Source organism: Microtus pennsylvanicus, chromosome 2 (assembly GCF_037038515.1).
Source record: "Microtus pennsylvanicus isolate mMicPen1 chromosome 2, mMicPen1.hap1, whole genome shotgun sequence".
In the NCBI taxonomy this organism is placed as follows: Eukaryota; Metazoa; Chordata; class Mammalia; order Rodentia; family Cricetidae; genus Microtus; species Microtus pennsylvanicus.
In genome coordinates, this window is record NC_134580.1 from 126,681,741 (window position 1) to 126,699,742 (window position 18,002).

Here is an 18,002-nt window from a genome sequence, read left to right on the forward strand (position 1 = left end):
TCCAGTCAAGGACGTTAGCATTTTAAATGGAGTGGACATTGCCAGTTTCTTTACCCCACCGGTAACTGGGACTGGCTTCCCTCACCAAGGCAGCGATTGCCCATGGTTTGATGTTTGCCAGTGTGGCAATTGATAAAATGGGACTAATGATTCCTCTAATTTATCTTTGTTTTTAAGTGTCATTGTGTTTCCTGTGGAACATCTGTTAGTATCTACCATTTATCCAGAACACTGGTCATTTTTTTTCCCCCTGATTTTAGGATCTTTACATTGTGATGAGGTAGTTTTTTTTTTCTCTACTGCCTACCCTTTTGATTTTATGGTAGCTTGTTAGTGTATATTGAAACTTTTTATTTAAACTGATCAAATCTATATTTACATACAAATTTATTGTGTGGCTTCCAGATTTTTCCATAATTACAGAGGCTTCCTCACTTAGACAGTTTTTTTTAAATATTTATTTATTTATTTATTATGTATACAATATTCTGTCTGTGTGTATGTCTGCAGGCCAGAAGAGGGCACCAAACCTCATTCCAGATGGTTGTGAGCCACCATGTGGTTGCCGGGAATTGAACTCAGGACCTTTGGAAGAGCAGGCAGTGCTCTTAACCACTGAGCCATCTCTCAAGCCCCAACTTAGACAGTTTTAAAGTTCTGGGTTTGAGGTGTGGTGAGGGGCAGTGTGCTTGCTGGGCATCCACAGAACCCTGACTGGGTCACTAGCCACACAAGTAGCCCTCATTGCCACTGGCAAGCTGGGCCCTCAGGCACTCAAAGGATTCTCTAGTGAGTGAGAGGCCCAAAGGCTTCCCTTCTCACACTAAGCCAGCGTGCTATCTCATTCCTTGTGGGGGAAGAGTGACCGTAGTGCTCCTGGTCACACCAACCCACACCCCACAGGCTGGGCTCCACCCTAAAGAATCAGTGATAAACTGGGCTGTGGCGCACGCCTTTAATCCCAGCATTTGAGAGGCAGAGGCAAGCGGATCTCTGAGTTCGAGGCCTGCCTGATCTACAAGAGCTTGTTCCAGGACAGGCACCAACGCTACACATAGAAACCCTGTCTGGAAAAAGAAACAAAAGAGACAGTCATGGTTGTAATGTGTTCTGTGATGGTGAGGTATCAACACGATGAGAAACAACACCTCTAGGCCTAGCCACTCCTTTATCATCATCCGCCAACCTTTAGTCCTTTCCTGTGTTGGTTATAGAGACGACGGTTTCTATGGCAGAGGGTGCTGCCTTGTAAATCCTGCTGTCAGCTGCAGGTTTTGCATAGTTCCCCAGCAGAGAGTTCCCATAAGGCTCTCTCCAGGAGCCGTCTGAAGGGTTGGAAGAGTGCCCAGCACAAGCATGCCTGTTCTTCCACTGAGCCACCCCCAGCCCCTGGTGAGGCTTCATGGTACAGAGCCAGGCAATGGATGTTTGCTATGCTGGGGTGCTCTGAAAACTCAGGGCTGGAAGCCACTCCCAGAGGGCAGCTCAGACATTTGCAAATCAAAGTGCCAAAGCACAGAAGCCTGCCAGGATTGGTTTAAGGTGAGAGATGTGGGAATAAAAATAAGGGTTTCAACTTTCTGAGGAGTAGGAAATTTCAAAGAATTTTTTTTTCTAAGATTTGGGGGGAAAGGGGTGTGCACACATACCAGACAAAAACTCTGCTACTAAGCCACAATCCCAGACCTTCAAAGGACTTTTATTTTTTTTAATGAGTACATTAGGGTTGGGGAGATGGCTCACTGGTCGAGAGCACCGACTGCTCTTCCAGAACCCTGGTTGATTTCCACACCCACTTGGCAGTTCACAACGATCAGGAACTCCAGTCCCAGGGCATCTGATACCCCTTTCTGGCCTCTGAACGTGGTGTGCATGTGGTGCACAGACACACATACAGGCAGAACACCATAAAATAAAAGGAGCACGTTGGAATGTAATTCAGCCTTTAAAAAGAATGAAGTCCCTGGCTGTGATTAAATCCATGGGGTGATGTTGTCTAGCATGTGGAGAAAGGCCTTAGGTTTAATTCTCAGCACAGTGGTGGAAAGAGAGCGGGACTAGACGCAAAGGATTACATATTATATGATTTGGCTCACATAAAATACCCAAAGTAAAGGCAGAATCAAGGTGGTAGTTTCCCAGAGCAGATATGGAGGAATTGATAGTAAGTTCAGACTAGTACAGATGCAGGATTTGGGGGAGACAGTGAAAGGTCATGTACACTTAAATTATAACGGTGGCACCACTCTGTAATAACACTAAAAACCCTTTGAAGTGTGCACTTTACACAGCTAGCTTATGGAATGTAAACTACATCTCAGTAACGCAGCTTGAAAAGTGGAAGCGTGAACTTGGGAATGAAGTTCAGGGGCTTCCACAGAATCTGTGAGGTCCTATGTTCCTGGCACAACGCTGCCCGAGAAACACAAACAACAGGTTTCTCTGGGCAGGTCTCTTTAGTCAAGCCTGACCACATGTGTTCTTTTGTTCTTAACTGGGCAGATGCTGTTGTTATTTCAACCCAAAGGCCTTTTACAGACCTGCAGTCTCACTAACCCTTGAGAGAAGAGCCAGGCCAGCTGGCTAACTGTGACCCTAGAGGAGGGGCCCTCAACTGAGAGAAGTCTTACCAGAAGAGTGAAGGAGATTGAGATCCCTGATGGATCACGTGGGCCTTCCCTCCTCGTTCTGCTTGGCATTTCCTTGTAGGGTCTTCTGCTCCTCTGCCTTGTCAGTGGGTGCTCCCAGGCAGAGCTCCACCCAAATCAAACAGCCAGGGTTCAGCAGCAAAGCAAAGCAAATAGACTTTTGGCAAGAAGTCTTCCTTGCCTCCCCTTCTTAGCCACAGCTCCATGTTTGGCTCAGTCTCTGCTCAGCTTGTGCTGCATGAAAGGACACTCAGGAGGAACTTGGGGGCTGTTCTGAGGGCTGGCTGTTGGCTACGGCTGCCTGCTTTGTAGAGGTTGTTTCTAGCCTTTACCAGTCCAGCTATTTTCTCTTCATTAGGTATCATTTTCATATAGTAAAATGCACAGATCTGGTGTAGGAGCTCCTTCTGCCTATGTGTTGCTTGTATTGGTTAATGAATAAAGAAACTACCTTGGCCTGTTGATAGGACAGAACTTAGGTAGACAGGGAAGACAGAACTAAACACTGGGAGAAGAAAAGAAAGTCAGGGAGACACCATGGATCCGCTACCAGAGATAGACATGCTTTGCCGGTAAGCTACTGCCACGTGGCGATACACAGATTAATAGAAATGGGTTAAATTAAGATGTAAGACTTAGCCAATAAGAAGCTAGAATTGAGGGACCAAGCAGTGTTTTAATTAATACAATTTCTGTGTGGTTATTTCGGGGCTAAGCTAGCCAGGCGGCCGGGACAAACAAGTGGTTCACTGCAACACAGACCCTAAAACTACTACGTAAATGATAGTGTGACCTGCTTGCCCTCATGCAGTTAGTTCATAGTCCTAAAATGTATAGAACGTGTCTACCACCCCAGTATCCTGGAAACCCTTTTCTGGTTTTCATGGTGACACACATCTGTTTTGGGTTGTGGAGATTGAACACGTGCTCGTGAGCTACACCTCTGGCCCCTTTATGACACCTGTTTGTGTTAGCCCTCCAACATCCCATAACTGGAATCTCACAGTATATGTTCTTTGTATGTAGCTTTGTTTGTTTGTGTTTTTTGAAGACCTGGTCTTGCTATCCTTGGCTGGCCTGAAGCTTGCTATGTAGTCCAGACTTGTTAGGGTCAAAGACATGAGTCTGACCCATCAGAACGACCACCAGCTTTGGCTCAGTGTCTGTCTTCAGTTACCACCTGCCCAGCCCCTCTGCTGCTGTTCCCTGCCCAGCCACAGGACCTGGGAGCAGGCTACAGAGAGTGCTGTTGGACACTGGCCCTTGCTAGGAGGTGGTGGTTTGCAGGAAGAGTCTAGGCTAGGAGCTTCCCTGAGGAAGTGTGGGACCTGCAGCTCATGGAGGGTAACTCTAGTGGGGGACATCCAAAGACAGGGGAGCCTGGGAGGAAACCAAGGCAGCAGCTGAGTGTGGAGCCCCGGAGAGACTCCAGCATAGAGCCATGTGCTAGCAGCTTCTCCTGGGATACTGCTGTCTGCAGCAGGTTTCTCAGTCACTTTGGGGACAAGGTGAGTCCACAAGCTGGCTGTGCCTGACAGCTAACTGGGGACCAGCAAGCAGAACATCCAAGACCTAAGAAGTAGTCCAAGAGGTTTTCACCCCTCAGATGTACCTACTCCCCCCCCCCACAAGGTTCTTGTGAGCTGATTTCTGCCAGAGCCTTGTGCAGTAGCATGACTCTGGGCATGCTCTTCTGAGCTGGCCTCTACCACACAGCACTACTGACCTGCTCTAGTGGGAATGGCTGTGGGTGTCTTGTGGCCATGCGATTATGTCACAGTTTATGTCACAGTTAGTGCCCATTCAAGTATTCTTGGACGTTTACACACTGTTAGTAGCGTTTTTCTGCACGCGGCTTCAGGTGGACTTGAGCATTTTTGTGGGATGTTTTCTTTGGAGTAGAATCACAAGGTCAGAAGGAAAGGATCAATTCCCTTCTGTGCACAACACCAGCTGCTCGAATGCCTGTATGTAAAGAGCTTTATTGATGTAGAAACTGAAGAGGCTGGGATGCACCTGAGGCGGTGGTCAGTACTGAAGCCATGGACATCCCAGCGATGTTAAAATGTGTAGCCCAAGGGGTTCAGGGTCATTTCACAGAAGTTCTGGTAATATCAGAGGAAAACTTAAAGATGCTTCTCCACTTGTTCTTATCTGGCTGGGGGGTGTCCCTCATTCTGGTGTGAGGCAGCAACACTCACTGGTGATCCCCAGTGTTAGGCCCAGATCACGGGGTCTCCCCAAAACTACCATGGAGTCCACACTTCTGTGTAAAAGCAAAGAGCCTTTATTCAAGTTTAAGCTTGGACTCTTCACCTGTCTGACGCAGCAGTTGAGAGCAGAGTGCCAAACCCAGTCTGGGTAGAGTTTTTATCATAGTAGAGGTTGGGGGTGAGGGGATTTCCAGACTTCAGGACCTCAATTGGCTAACATTTGTCTAGGGCTCTTGGCAAAAGGGGAATAGGCTGAGTCCTGGGCTCAGGGACATCTGGTGATCTTATCTAAAGGTTGGAATGTTGGCCCTCCCTGGGTGGAAGGAAGCTTATGGCTTTTCCTGAAACCCCGTGCTGCCTGCCATTGTACCTGTGCGGCCTGGGCCCCACATGGCTTGGGCCCCATTATGTGTGGCCAGGCTTCCCTGGGCCCCACACGCAGTACTCAGGAAGTTGAAGTAGGAAGATCATGAGTTTGAGGCCAGCCGAGAATACAACAACATCATGTCTCAAGCCAAGGGCAGTTGCCTAGCCTGTGCAGGGCACTGGGTTCACTCCTAGTGTGGAGGAAACAAAAGTCACTGTGTTGAGGAAATGCAGCTGATCATTACCAGTTCCCACTAGCTTTCCTGAATGTGGGTTATAATTGTAATGGTCTGTCCTGTCCCTTTAAGAGACAAGCCCTGCCCACTCCCCCTTCGTCTGGTTAGAGCAATAGGGTCCCTATACCCTGACAAGGTAGGCGGCTGAACCTTTCCAGATTTTAGATGTAATCTGTCACACCAGAAAACTTACCTTTGGCCAACTATTTGTTTTGAAATGGGTCTGCCTATGAGGCTGGCCTCAGCCAGGGCTGGGATTACAGGCGTGGCCAGTTCTAATGGTTTTGTCTTTTGAAGCTTGCAGTCTGTTCCACAGGCCTGTGCAAGTGGTGTTGTAGGGGCACACGCACTGGTGTGACCCCTGCACTGCAAAGTCACTGACAGAGAACTTTAGCCAGAGTTCCCAGCCTCCAGACTATCAGGAGTCCCACAGGCCCTGTCATCAGTGGCTTCAGCATCGCAAGGATAAAGCCCTGGAGTGAGTTCCAGAGTAGACAGGAGCAAGGGGAGGTCACTCCAGGGTGTTGTCTCCTGAGAAAGTCTGTAGATGAAGAGGTTGAGGTCAATTAATTCGGAACTATCAAACCAGGAAAACAACTAGTTTTGTTTTTGCAAACCACGTCTATTACTGAGCCACACCTCCAACCCTACACCAGGACATTTTTTTTTTTAAATAGAAGAGTTTATTGGAGGCTTCCTTACAGTTTCAGAGGGTGAGAGTCCATGACCATCACGGCAGGAAGTCTGACTTCGGGCAGGCAAGCGGAGCTGGAGCGGTAGCTACTAAGAGCTCACATCCGCAAGGCGGAGGCGGAAGGAGAGAGGCTCCACAGGCTAAGCTTTTGGAACTTCAGACTACCTAACAGAGCAACCCAAAGCCTCGTTATGTGTGTGTGTGGGGGGGAGCTTCTCCAGAACAAAGGAAAAGTAGAGTTCTTCTGGGGACAGATGAGTTTACAGCTGGCCGCCCTGTGTGCTGAGGACCAGTGGATCTTGTCTGCTCACTGGGAGACAGTGCTGAGCTGTGGCTTTGGAAGTGGCTCTCTGCATGAGTTGGAAGGGAGTGTGTCTCTGTTAAAGAGACTGAGCGCCTCCAGCCATAAGGTGTTCCTTCTTCCTGCTTCAGATCAAAGGGCATTATGTCTGCTAGTGTGTAATTTAGGGAACAGGGGTTCTGAATGACTTGGTAGTCATTCAGAGTGATAAGGAGATGATATAGATACATACATATATGCATGTATACATATATTCATATATGTGATATAATTCATATGTGTGTATGGATGTACATGAATGTGTATATATTCACACACATATATGTATGCATGTGTACACACACACATCAGTATTTTATGATAGCTTGGTCTATCACTGAAGCCTAGACTAGCCATTTGTATTTTGTATTTTGAGGCTCTCCATGCAATTTGTTCCCCAGAACTAAAGTGAAGTGTCATGGGGACTTCTGAATTTGCAATTATTGTATAAACAACCTTTTATTTTCTTAGGTGTATTTTCAGAACCACCTGTTAGCTCAGCGACAGGACCCAGCAGGCGTTGGAGGCTGCCTGTCAAGCATGCGCTCTTAACATTTGACAGGACTCCTCTGCAGTTTAGCACCCAAGGCAGTCCTAAAGCGGACATCTGGTGATTCTGGGCAGAGCCAGCGACTCAGCCCCAGAAACTCCAGGAAGTCTCTGGATGGCAAGGGTTCCTGGATGCCCTCTGGTGTGGCAGTCGCACCCACTAGTTCTGTTTCTACTTTTGTCCCATAAAGTAATGTATGGATCTCAGGTATGGTGAAGATATAAACCGGTCACTCCAGCTCCAGACACACCAGTAAAAGTGATAGACCACTCCCCAACGTTTGAACGGCTATGCTGTCTTGCTGGCTTAAAAAACAACACCGTCTCCTAAATCCATGGTCTTTTCTCCCCAGCGGCCCGCCTCCAGCTCAGGCCCTGCCCCTCGGCGCGGCCCTGCCCTCTCGAAGTGCGCACGCGCAATCTGTTTTAGCCGGCCTCCGCCGCAGTCCTTGGCGCCAGACACGCCGCAGCATCCTAGGCGTTGGAGTCTTCTCAGCTCGCTCCAGGTCCATCCCTCGTCCTCTGCCTCTTCTGGTGTCATGGCGAAGCCGTTGACGGACAGCGAGAGGCAGAAGCAGATCAGCGTGCGTGGCCTCGCGGGGCTGGGCGACGTGGCCGAGGTGCGGAAGAGCTTCAACAGGCACCTGCACTTCACGCTGGTTAAGGACCGCAATGTGGCCACGCCCCGCGACTACTTCTTTGCGCTGGCACACACGGTGCGCGACCACCTGGTGGGCCGCTGGATCCGCACGCAGCAGCACTACTACGAGCGGGACCCCAAGGTGAGCTGCCCGCCATTCCCGGGAGGGAGACCCGGCCCTGGGCAGGGCGGGTTCCGCCCCCCAGTGTCGCCCGTGGGCCCTGGTCCCTGTTGTACCACGGTCACCAGTGACCAGCGAAGTGACAGTAGAGCTATGCCTCCTCTCTAGAAGGACGTGTGCACACCCTGCTCTTGCTGGTTTTGTTCTGATTGAGAGCCATCCCCTGGCTCCCCCGCCCGCAGCCCCCAGTCCTGAGGATGGTTTTGAGCGGCCCTCGTCTTCCACTGCAGTTAGTCCCCTGGGGTGTGTGGTCCCGAATCTGACAGTCCAGAGCCAGGCCTCTGCTCAACGGAGTCGCAGTTCTGCAAGAAGTGCGGTTGGGGTCTGCTGTTCTGCAGCTGCCAGGCCCCAAATCCAGGCTGATTTTCTGGCAGGTTTCCAGCTGCGAACTTTCTCGAGATGGCTGCAGAGTTGGTGTTTCCACTACCCACCCCCTTTGTTTTTCTGCAGCCCCGAGTGGAGAACAGGGGACTGGAACCAGGCCCGGTAGTTTTACGAGTTGGAAAGGGGTGAGATCTTCTGCAGGGAATTGTGCCCGCCTCCAATTCCCCCCCCCCCCAAGACTGATGAGAAGAAAATCATTTGTAATGCCTGCCTAAAATAGGAGGATTCAGAAGGTTGTCTTTGAGGTCTCCACCTTGGCAAAACGTGTTTGGAGATTGCTTTAAAAGTTATTTTCTCCATTTTGCAAATGTTTGTTCTCTGTAGGAAAAAAAATTAATTGAAGAGAGTCTTTTGGCAGTTATCTTTTCTCCTCCCCCACATACGCACACACATAACCCACTATAAAGCCCTGTCTGGCCTGTAACTCTGTGCAATTAAACTGTCCTCAGACTCACTGAGAGCCACCTGCCTCTGTCTCCGAGTTCTGGGATTAAGGGCACAAGCAACTCCACCAAGCCCCACAGTCCTCGTGATTCTTTGCCATTTGTGTTCCAGGTAATTTCTGTTCCTGAATACACAGGCATGTAGATTTGTGTGTTGCACAATTTTGTGGATTTTGTTTCATCCCAAACCATTGTGGTTCCACTCATAAACAGGGTTCTAGATCAATAATACACACCAGTGTTTTTTCAATTTATGGATGTCTAATATTTTTGCACAGCCCCCTGTTGCCAGATCTTCCTTTCTTTCTTTCTTCCTTTATTTTTTTTTTCCTTTTGTAATGGAGAATTCTGCCTACCCTGCACTAAGCTAGAGTGTAAACTAGTAAGGAAAAGACACTTGCTGATCTGGGGCCAGTTAGTGATGTTTTGATTGCAATAGAAACCTAGGCACCTAGCAGCTGCTTTACTGACAGAAGTTTAGAGTAATTAATTTTTTATTAGGGCCTTAAAGTGTATTTGATAATTGCTAGGAGTCAAAACTAATTGCTTTCCACACTCATCCCGAGGCTTTTCCCTTTCTACAATAAAGATGGCAAGGACAGGCTGTTAGACTACCGGTTGGGCCTCTTCATATTTAGTATGCAAGACAGCTTCTAAAGAAGTGGCCCCAAATGGCTAAAACAGGTTATTACAACAAGGGCTTGGGATAACTGCCAGGGCCAGTGGCCAGGAGCAGTGTCTCCTCCAGAGCCTTGTTAGTAGATTAGCTCAGAGTCGCTTGTGTTGTCCAGGCAGAGGGGAACAAAGGATACAGCTCTGCCTGCATGTTCGTGGTCTTTTCCCAGGAGCTGGAGGACACTAGGCTCCGGTTGTGATGGAGCCAAGGACTAAAGAAACGTGTCTCCATGCAGCCATCTACCTTGCGAGTCTCCTGGTCCTCGGTCAGGTGTGATGGCTTGTCTGCCGTCCTCACTCCAGATGGAAACCTTCCTCCCCATGCCCCACTTCGCATACACATACCCATATATTATTTTAGTGCGGATGGGTATGTTTAGGTGGTTTATACTGATAACCCCCTCATATACGGCGTGCTGTAGCAGGGTTCTCATGATTGAGACCCTGTCTCAAAAACCAAAACATAAACAACCTGGCCTGGCTTGTGAACAGGAGATTGTTGTTTGTCACATCCACATAGGAAAACTATATAAAATTGGAAAGCTAAGGGCTGGTGAGATGGTGCAAAGACACTTGCCACTCAAGCCCGAACTTGAACCCTAGACCCTTGGTGGGATGAAAGAACAAGGCGTGTCGGCTGTGTTCTGAGCGCTGGAGTTGTCCTGTGGCAGATGTGTGCCTGTGCTCACATGCGTCATACAAACATCAGTGAATTAGAAGTGGGAGGTGGATCCAGGTCTGGTGTGTGCTTGTGTGGACTCAGCTACTCCAGTGTACTTGTGAGGAGTGGGAGTGGACTACCAACCACTCACCTCAGAGCCATCCCTGACTCCGGCGGTGCCTGAGGGATGTGAACCTACACATCTCAGACAGTGGGAACACTAAGGCATATTTGATAAACCAGCGCTTTATGAAATTTCTTTAACAATCATTTTAAATCGTTTATTTTTTTAAATTCTTTTTTTGTTCTCTTAAAAATATGCCGTGACTTAGCCGGGCGGTGGTGGCGCACACCTTTAACTCCAGTACTCGGGAGGCAGAGGCAGGCGGATCTCTGTGAGTTCGAGGCCAGCCTGGTCTACAAGAGCTAGTTCCAGGACAGGCTCCAAAACTACAGAGAAACCCTGCGTCAGAAAGCAAAACAAAACAAAAAAGCAATGACTAGTAGGGAGATGTTGACCCTGGTTCCGCCATGTGGTGCTCACATTGGAAGTGTCATTCACTTTTTTCTTTCACTTAGAGGCATTGTGTTTTTGCTTCTTTCTTAATTTTATTATTTTATAAAATAATAAATACATATTTATTATATAAATACATGTGAAATGGGTGTTTTGCCTCCTGTACATTAGTTTTAAGTCTGATGCCCGTGGAGGCTAGAAGAGGGTGATGAATCTTTTGGGACCTGAGTTAGACAGTTTGTGAGCCGCCATGTAGGTGCTTAGAATCAAACCCAGGTCCTCTGAAAGAGCAGCTGTGCTCTTCACTGAACCATCTCTCCAACCCTAGCATTGTGGTTATTAGAAACTAGAAATTAGTAATTATAGACAAAGCGTGGACTCTTTTCATTCCTGACTAAGTCTAGAAGTCCATCCTTCTCGTTGGAGGCCGCTCAGTTTAGGGACCAGAAGACCTGGATAGCAAAGGAGGCCTAACCTGAGTCTAACTCCTTTTTCAGTTTTTGTTTTCTTTGTTGGTGCTAGAGGTCAAATATAGGACCTGAAGCATTCTGGGTAAAATCACTGAGACACACTTTCCGCCCCAAACTCCTGTCTACCCTGATTTTTCCGCTTGTCTGTGGTGTGCTGCTGTCTGGGTTGACACCCCTGCTCCTTTTAGGCAGGATCCCTCTGTGTAGCCCAGAGTGACCTTGAGTGACACCTCACACCAGCTAACTGAATATAGCTTTTTTGTTTGTTTGTTTTTTGTTTTTCGAGACAGGGTTTCTCTGTAGCTTTTGGAGCCTGTCCTGGAACTAGCTCTTGTAGATCAGGCTGGCCTCGAACTCACAGAGATCCGCCTGCCTCTGCCTCCCCAGTGCTGGGATTAAAAGCGTGGGCCACCACCGCCCAGCTCAGCTTTTTCTTTTTTTTTTTTCAAGCCATTCTTAGCCTCACATTTTTTTCTTTAAAATGAGGAGAGTGGAGCCAGGTAATCTATTGATGTTTTTTGTCATTCTGACGGGCTAAGGTTTTGTGTTTGCTTGTAAAATGTTCCCACTTTATGTTGGCATTCCCTCTATCCAGAAATTCTGGGAGCCAGAAGAGTTCAAGGATATCTTTGGTTACATAGCAAGTTTAAGATCGGCGTGAACCATGCAAGAGACCCTGTCTCAAAAACCAAAACCTTACTGGGTGTGCTGGCACATACCTCTGAGGCACAGGCAGGCTGGTTTCTGGGTTCAAGGCTTGGTCTACATAGTGAGTTCTAGGCTAGCCAGGGCTACACAGTAGAACCCTGTGTAGGAGAAGAAAATAAAGAAAAACCTCCGTCCAGAAAGATCTGAGGATGGTTAAGCAAGGAAGGTGTAGCATAAAGGGTTCAAATTAGTAGAAGGCCTCTGTGAGGTTGGGGTAAGGCACTCTGGTGTAGCCAAGCACAGTGAATCTGAATTGTGGTGAGTCACGAGCCAGACACAGTGGAAAAAGACTTATAGTTTGCAGCAAGCAAGGAGCGCATGGAAGTTATCTCGGAAGCAGTACCCTCCCAGAGCAGAGCCCACATTGGGTTGTTATTATGGAGGCCTGTAGATACACTGGGACTGGTTCACTCCTGAGCATGCTCAGTTAAATAATGGACTTCTGATTATACTCATTCCAAGGGTCAGGGAACACAAGTTTAAAATAGTAAAGTGTGAGACCCCCATCTTCAAAAGAAAGAAAGAAAGATTTTTTATTTTATTTTATTTTTTTCGAGACAGGGTTACTCTGTAGCTTTGGAGCCTGTCCTGGAACTCACTTGGTAGACTAGGCTGGTCCCTCTGTCTCTGCCTCCCCAGTGATAAAGATGTGCACCTCCGCCAGCTGAAAGAAAGATTAAAGTGATGGTCTGTAGTGCCTCTGGCCATTTGCAGCGGGTATTCCAAACCTTCTCTTGAAAATAAAGGACCAGATACCTTGAATGTCCTTTGATTGAGGAGTCTGCTCTGTGGCTGACAAGTGCAGAGGGTGGGTTAAATTTGGGTGTGAAGTCAGGAACTAAACTTAGGCCCTCAACTCTGGCCATGAAAACAAATGGCAAATGAAGTCCATTCACAGGCCCCGCCAGAATCTTGCTGTCATGTGTGTGGTGTGCAGGTGCACAATCTCTATCGAGGTCTTTGGAAAGCCAGCTGAGTGCCCTGTGGCTAGTGACCTTCACTTTGGGGCCCCCTGGACCATGGTTCGGCCCCATCAGCTTGAGGCCTGATGGTAAAAGGAGGCTGAGGAAAAGCAGTTCAGAGAAGATATCCGTAATGAATTTGCAGTCTGGCTGGACTGGCTTCTAAGGAGGTAATGCAGCAGCCAGGCCCCTCTGTGAGCCCCACATCTGGGGCTTTGTTAGAATTTATCAGCGATGGGAGCGAACGCTGGAATCTTCTTGGCATTCCTAGTCTCCTGATGTGTTCCCACTGGTGTGTGTGAAGGTGACCTTTCCCTTGGGCAGGCTTCCCCCACAGCAGATAACGAAGGTCTTTGGCCTGAAACTGACGGCAGGCAGCTGTGCAGTGTTGACCAGATGAAGACTCCTGTCAGTGAGCATGCACCTTTGGCCTCTGCTCTGACAGGCTGTGATGGCTAATTTTATGTGTAAACTTGCCTGGGACACAGTGCCCGGACAGACAGCATTATTCTGATTTATAGGACGGTGATTTGGGGGATGAGATTAACAGCTAAATCCCTGGGTTTGTTTCTGCATTTTATTTGTTTTGAGACAGGTCTCCCTGTGTAGCCCAGTTGGCTTTGAACTTGTGAGCTTTCTACCACAGCCTCCTGGCTGGGATTATAGGCATATACCACTCTGCTTAGCTTTAATTTAATTAAAATTTTAGTTGCTACTGTCTTTGTCAATGTTTGGTTGCTGCGAAGAGACACCATGACCACAGAAACTATTATAAAAGAAATCATTTAATGGGGGCTTGCCTACAGTTCAGAGGTTTAGACCATTGTCACCATGGTGGGAAGCACAGCAGCATGCAGGCAGACATGGTGCTGGAGGAGTAGCTTGAAAGTTCTACATCTGGATCTGCAGGCAGCTGGAAGAGAGAGAGACACAGCGCCCGGCTTGAACCTCAGAGCCCACCCACAGTGGCACACTTCCTCTGACAAGGCCTTACCACCCAATAGTGCCATTCCCTGGTGACCAAGCATTCAAATATATCAATCTATGGGGCCATTTCTAATCACACCATCACAGACTTCCTTCAGGTAAATCTGGATCCTTGACTGCCACAGGAAAGAATTTCAGAATGAGGTAAAGCCAGGAAGGTCACTAAGATTCAAAAAGAGAGGGAGAAGGATCCATTTTGGTATTGGCGTGCTTGCCTGACAGACGCAGACTTGGACTTGATTCAGGCATTGCATGAACAGGGCTTGGTGGCATACATCTGTGATCCCAGATGTCTAGTGGAGGCAGGAGAATCAGACTCAGGGTCAACCCCAGCTACCTAACAAGGTCAAGGCAGTACTGAGCCTGCACAGTCCTACCCTTCATCACCTGCATCACCTACGTGATTCCTGGCAGCCAGTGTCCACTCTTGTGACTTTCTCTAAGTTACCCCATGAGCACAAAGTCAGATGAGGCTGGAGTATAAAAGACACTCCTTGCCGTTTGTTTTGTTTTGCTTTTTTGTTATTATTTGAGGTTGTAACCCCAGGCTGACTTCACTTCCAAATCCTTCCATCTCTGCCTCTCTGCTGGGATTATAGGTCTGTGCCACCATGTCCTTAGCAATGACCGGTTTGCATGTATTATTCTTACCACTTAGGAAAAGAATAGGAACAAAGCAAGTGTGTAGGCCCTCTGGCCACGAAGACCAACTGCACATATCTTAGTGCGTTTTTCAAGGGCCTGAAAGCCTCTTAGAATGAATTCTGCTAACCGCTTGCTTATGGTCTGCCCTGCAGAGTCCTGCAGAGTTTGATTTTGTACTGCACAGTTAGTCCGCAGAGCCTCCTGTCCAGTGTGTGCTGTTTGTTGGTTTTGTTTCTCTGGAGATTTCCTACTGTATAGGCCTATAAATGGCTATAAGGACCACTGTACCTTTATGAAATATTGTAACTTAATTGACCTCATCTCTACCTCAACTATTTTAAAATGATTTTTAAAAAAATTGCTGCTGGGCTGGAGAGGTGGCACAGCAGTTAGAAGTCCCGACTGCTTTCCCAGAGGACCCCCATGGTGGATCACAGCCATTCTTAACTCCAGTCCCAAGGGATCCCAATACCCTCTTCTGGGCAGGAATTTACAGACATACATGCAGATAAAACACTCATATCCATAAATCAAATTTAAAAATAAAACTTAACAAAACAAGACAAAATCATTGCTGTCCATTTTCAGTATGAGCCGTGCTTAGTTTCAGAGTCAAGATCAGCAGGAGGTACTGGGTGGGCCCCTCCTCCCCTAGCTGGTGCCTTCTTCCTGCTTCCTGCCAGTCTCTGAGTTGGAAAGTTGCCAGCAGTCTGCTTTATGACTGAGCCCACCATCAGGAAAGGGCATTCTCAAGCCCTAGAATACTCACTAGATAAGGTAGGGGGTTGTAGAGTTGTGGCAGGCAGGCCACATATCCTATAGCAAATATAGCTTGATGTGTAAGACTGACCTAGGAGAGACACCCTCCCTACCCCCAGGAACCGAGTGATGCAGTGTGGATTCTGTGCTATGGTTAGAAGGTGATGAGGGCAGGTCTTGTCTGGCAGGTAGGCGGTTCTTTCTCCTGTCATTAGATCTCAGTTCATGCTGGGAAGGGTCTGGGCCTTGTTCATCTTATAGAAAGGAAACAGGAGGATGAAGACCTAGCCCCTGGCTTGGCTCTGTATGTCTAAAGGGGCAAGGAGCCTTCCCAGAACAGGGCCTGTGGACACTGGCTTACTGGTCTATAGTATGCCTGTGTCATGTTAATGCCACTGGACGGACAGGCAGGGGTAGTCTGTTGATGAGAGCTGTCCTGTCATCAGTGAGTGCACAGAACCAAAGAGACAAGGGGAATGTTGCCACGTGATCCTGGAAACAGGAACAGAGATTTCAGACTGGCTGCAGCAGCCTTGGCTATTCCAATGAAAGCGGTTGCCCGAGTCTTTGTTTTGTGCCCCAAATGTTGGAAAATTCTCTTTTCCTTTCCAGTATGGTGCCCAGACACTCTGCAAGTGGAGACTCCTAATTAAGTATTTTTTTTTTCAGAAGAGGGAAAAGAAGTTGGTTGAGAGTCGGGGAGGTGGTTTTGTAAAGGGCATCAGGCTATGTGTGATGAGAAGGTACACGTCTGCATTAGAATCACAAGTTCAAAACCAACCAGAGATACCTAGCTAGGTCAAAACTCAAAGAGAAAACAATACAGAAAAAAAAAGTAGCTCTATGAAGGCTCCGTCTGTTGGTATTATTAAACCCTTTACCTTCTAAGAGGCCTTTGGGAGATCACTCGCTATGTTGTGTGGTATTTGTGTTTGAGTTTTACTTATATGGCTGGAGAGCTTCATTAGGGCTTTTCTGTGCTTCTCCTAATAGTGTAGGCTTTGCATAATGGTAAATAAACCTAACTTTAAGAGTGGGCTGAGGAGTGTGGCTCACTTGCGTGTGAACAAAGCACTGGAGTTCCATCCTTAGCACTACAAAAGCAACCTTCACACAGAGGCTTCCACTAGGCCATTGTAGTCGTAGGGACAGATTCCAAAGGTCAACAGCCCACAGGGTTTGAGGATCCTGCTGTTCTCTAGCTGAAACAGCCCTGAGCAGGGAAGCCCAGAGCTCCCTTGCTCTGGAGGGTGGGCAGAACTGAGTGTGGAGAGTCTGAGCGTTGAAGGGTGGCTCTCAGGTGGGGAAGGGGACTCAGGCTGCTTTCCACAGCTACCACTGCTGGCTAACTCATTTGGTTCTGTGACATCCTTTAAGACAGTGTGAGGAAGAGAAGCCGTGCTGCTTGAGCACCAGCCTGGCCTGGTAGAAACCCCAGGGTGGCTTTGTGGTGTTCAGAGGGTGAGCACCTTGTGCTCTGCACCCAGCTGGCCAAAGCAGCCTAGCCTGAATTGGGCCTCCTTGGGCTATCAAGTCTGTCCATTGTCTTGGCTGGCTCCTCTGGCAAGCTTTTGGTTGAAGGGTTTCACTCAACCATCTTAAGGAAATGGGAAAAACAGAATCAACACAGATCAGGAAATAAGACCATTCTTTTTTCCTTTTTCAAAGACAGCTGTGCAACAGCTCTGGCTGTCCTGGAACTCCCTCTGTAGACCAGGCTGGCCTCTAACTCACAGAAATCCCCCTGCCTCTGCCTCCCCAGTGCTGGGGATTAAAGGCGTGCGCCATCACCGCCCTGCAAGAACATTCTTAAAACAGGTTGCAGGAATCCTAAGCAGCAAGCACCTCCCAACTGTCAAGACCGAGGCTCTCATTACTTGACCGTTGCTTCTGACTGACCCTGGCCAGAGACATCTCTGCTTATGTGAAAGAAATTGCCTGGTGATGATCATCTTGGCGGGAAAATGCAATCAAAGGTTTCAAGGCTAGGCCCAGCATGTGTTGGGTCCTCAGTGTAGTCTTTGGGGTCCTGCAGTTACATTTCCTTTTCACAGTGCTAGGTGGAAGGTACACATTTTCGCAGGAAGGACAAACTATCACAGATTTAAAAATATAGATTTGGTGGGCTAAAGGAGATGGCTCACTGGTTAAGGAGCACTGATTGTTCTTCCAGAGGACCCAGGTTCAAATCCCAGCACCCACATGGCAGCTTACAACTATCTCTAACTCCAAGATCTGACACCTTCATATAGACATATATGCAGTCAAAACACCAATGCACATAAAATAATAAAAATAAATTAAAAAATATATAGATTTGTGGCTGAGCATGATGGTATATCCACACCATTAATCCCAGCACTTAGGAGAGGTAGGCAAGAGCATCTCTGTAAATTCAAGGCCAGCCTGCTCTACAGAGAGAGTTCCAGGACAGCCAAGACCACACAGTGAGACCCATGCCTTCCTTTTTTCTTAAGATTTTGTGCTGGGGAGATGGCTCAGTGGGTAAAAGGGCTTATTGTTTAAGTGTGATGACCAGAGTTCAGATCCCTGGAATTCCGGTAAAATCTGGATCTGCTGGTACAGATCTGTAATCTTAGTGCTTCTGTAGTGAGATGGGAGGTGGGAACAGGAGAATCACCTGGAAGCTCACGGGCAAGCTTGACTGAGATGTAGTGCAGCAGCAGAGACAACCACAAGATGGGAGTAAGAACTGGTCTGAAAAGATGTCATTTGTCCTCCACATACACATCAGGGAACAGACATGCCCACACTTGAACACATATCACGCATATATACCACACTCACACACACATTTTTAGGAACAGCAAAATAGAACATTCAAAACGGATCATACTCCCAGCTAGTCAGCATTTTATAATTCTTCCGTTAGTGAGAGTTCAACAGTAGATACATAGAGATAC

The 18,002-nt window shown here is 47.8% G+C and overlaps 1 protein-coding gene across 1 annotated transcript in view; it reads left to right on the forward strand.

Annotated features, from left to right (window-relative positions):
- The first annotated feature begins 7,458 nt into the window (after positions 1-7,458).
- Pygb (glycogen phosphorylase B) overlaps positions 7,459-18,002 on the forward strand; it is a 46,557-nt gene continuing 36,013 nt past the window's right edge. Inside the window, exon 1 of the mRNA XM_075962423.1 lies at positions 7,459-7,828. Coding sequence (XP_075818538.1) covers positions 7,586-7,828 — 243 coding nt within the window. The 5' untranslated portion in view covers positions 7,459-7,585. The remainder of the gene's footprint in view (positions 7,829-18,002) is intronic.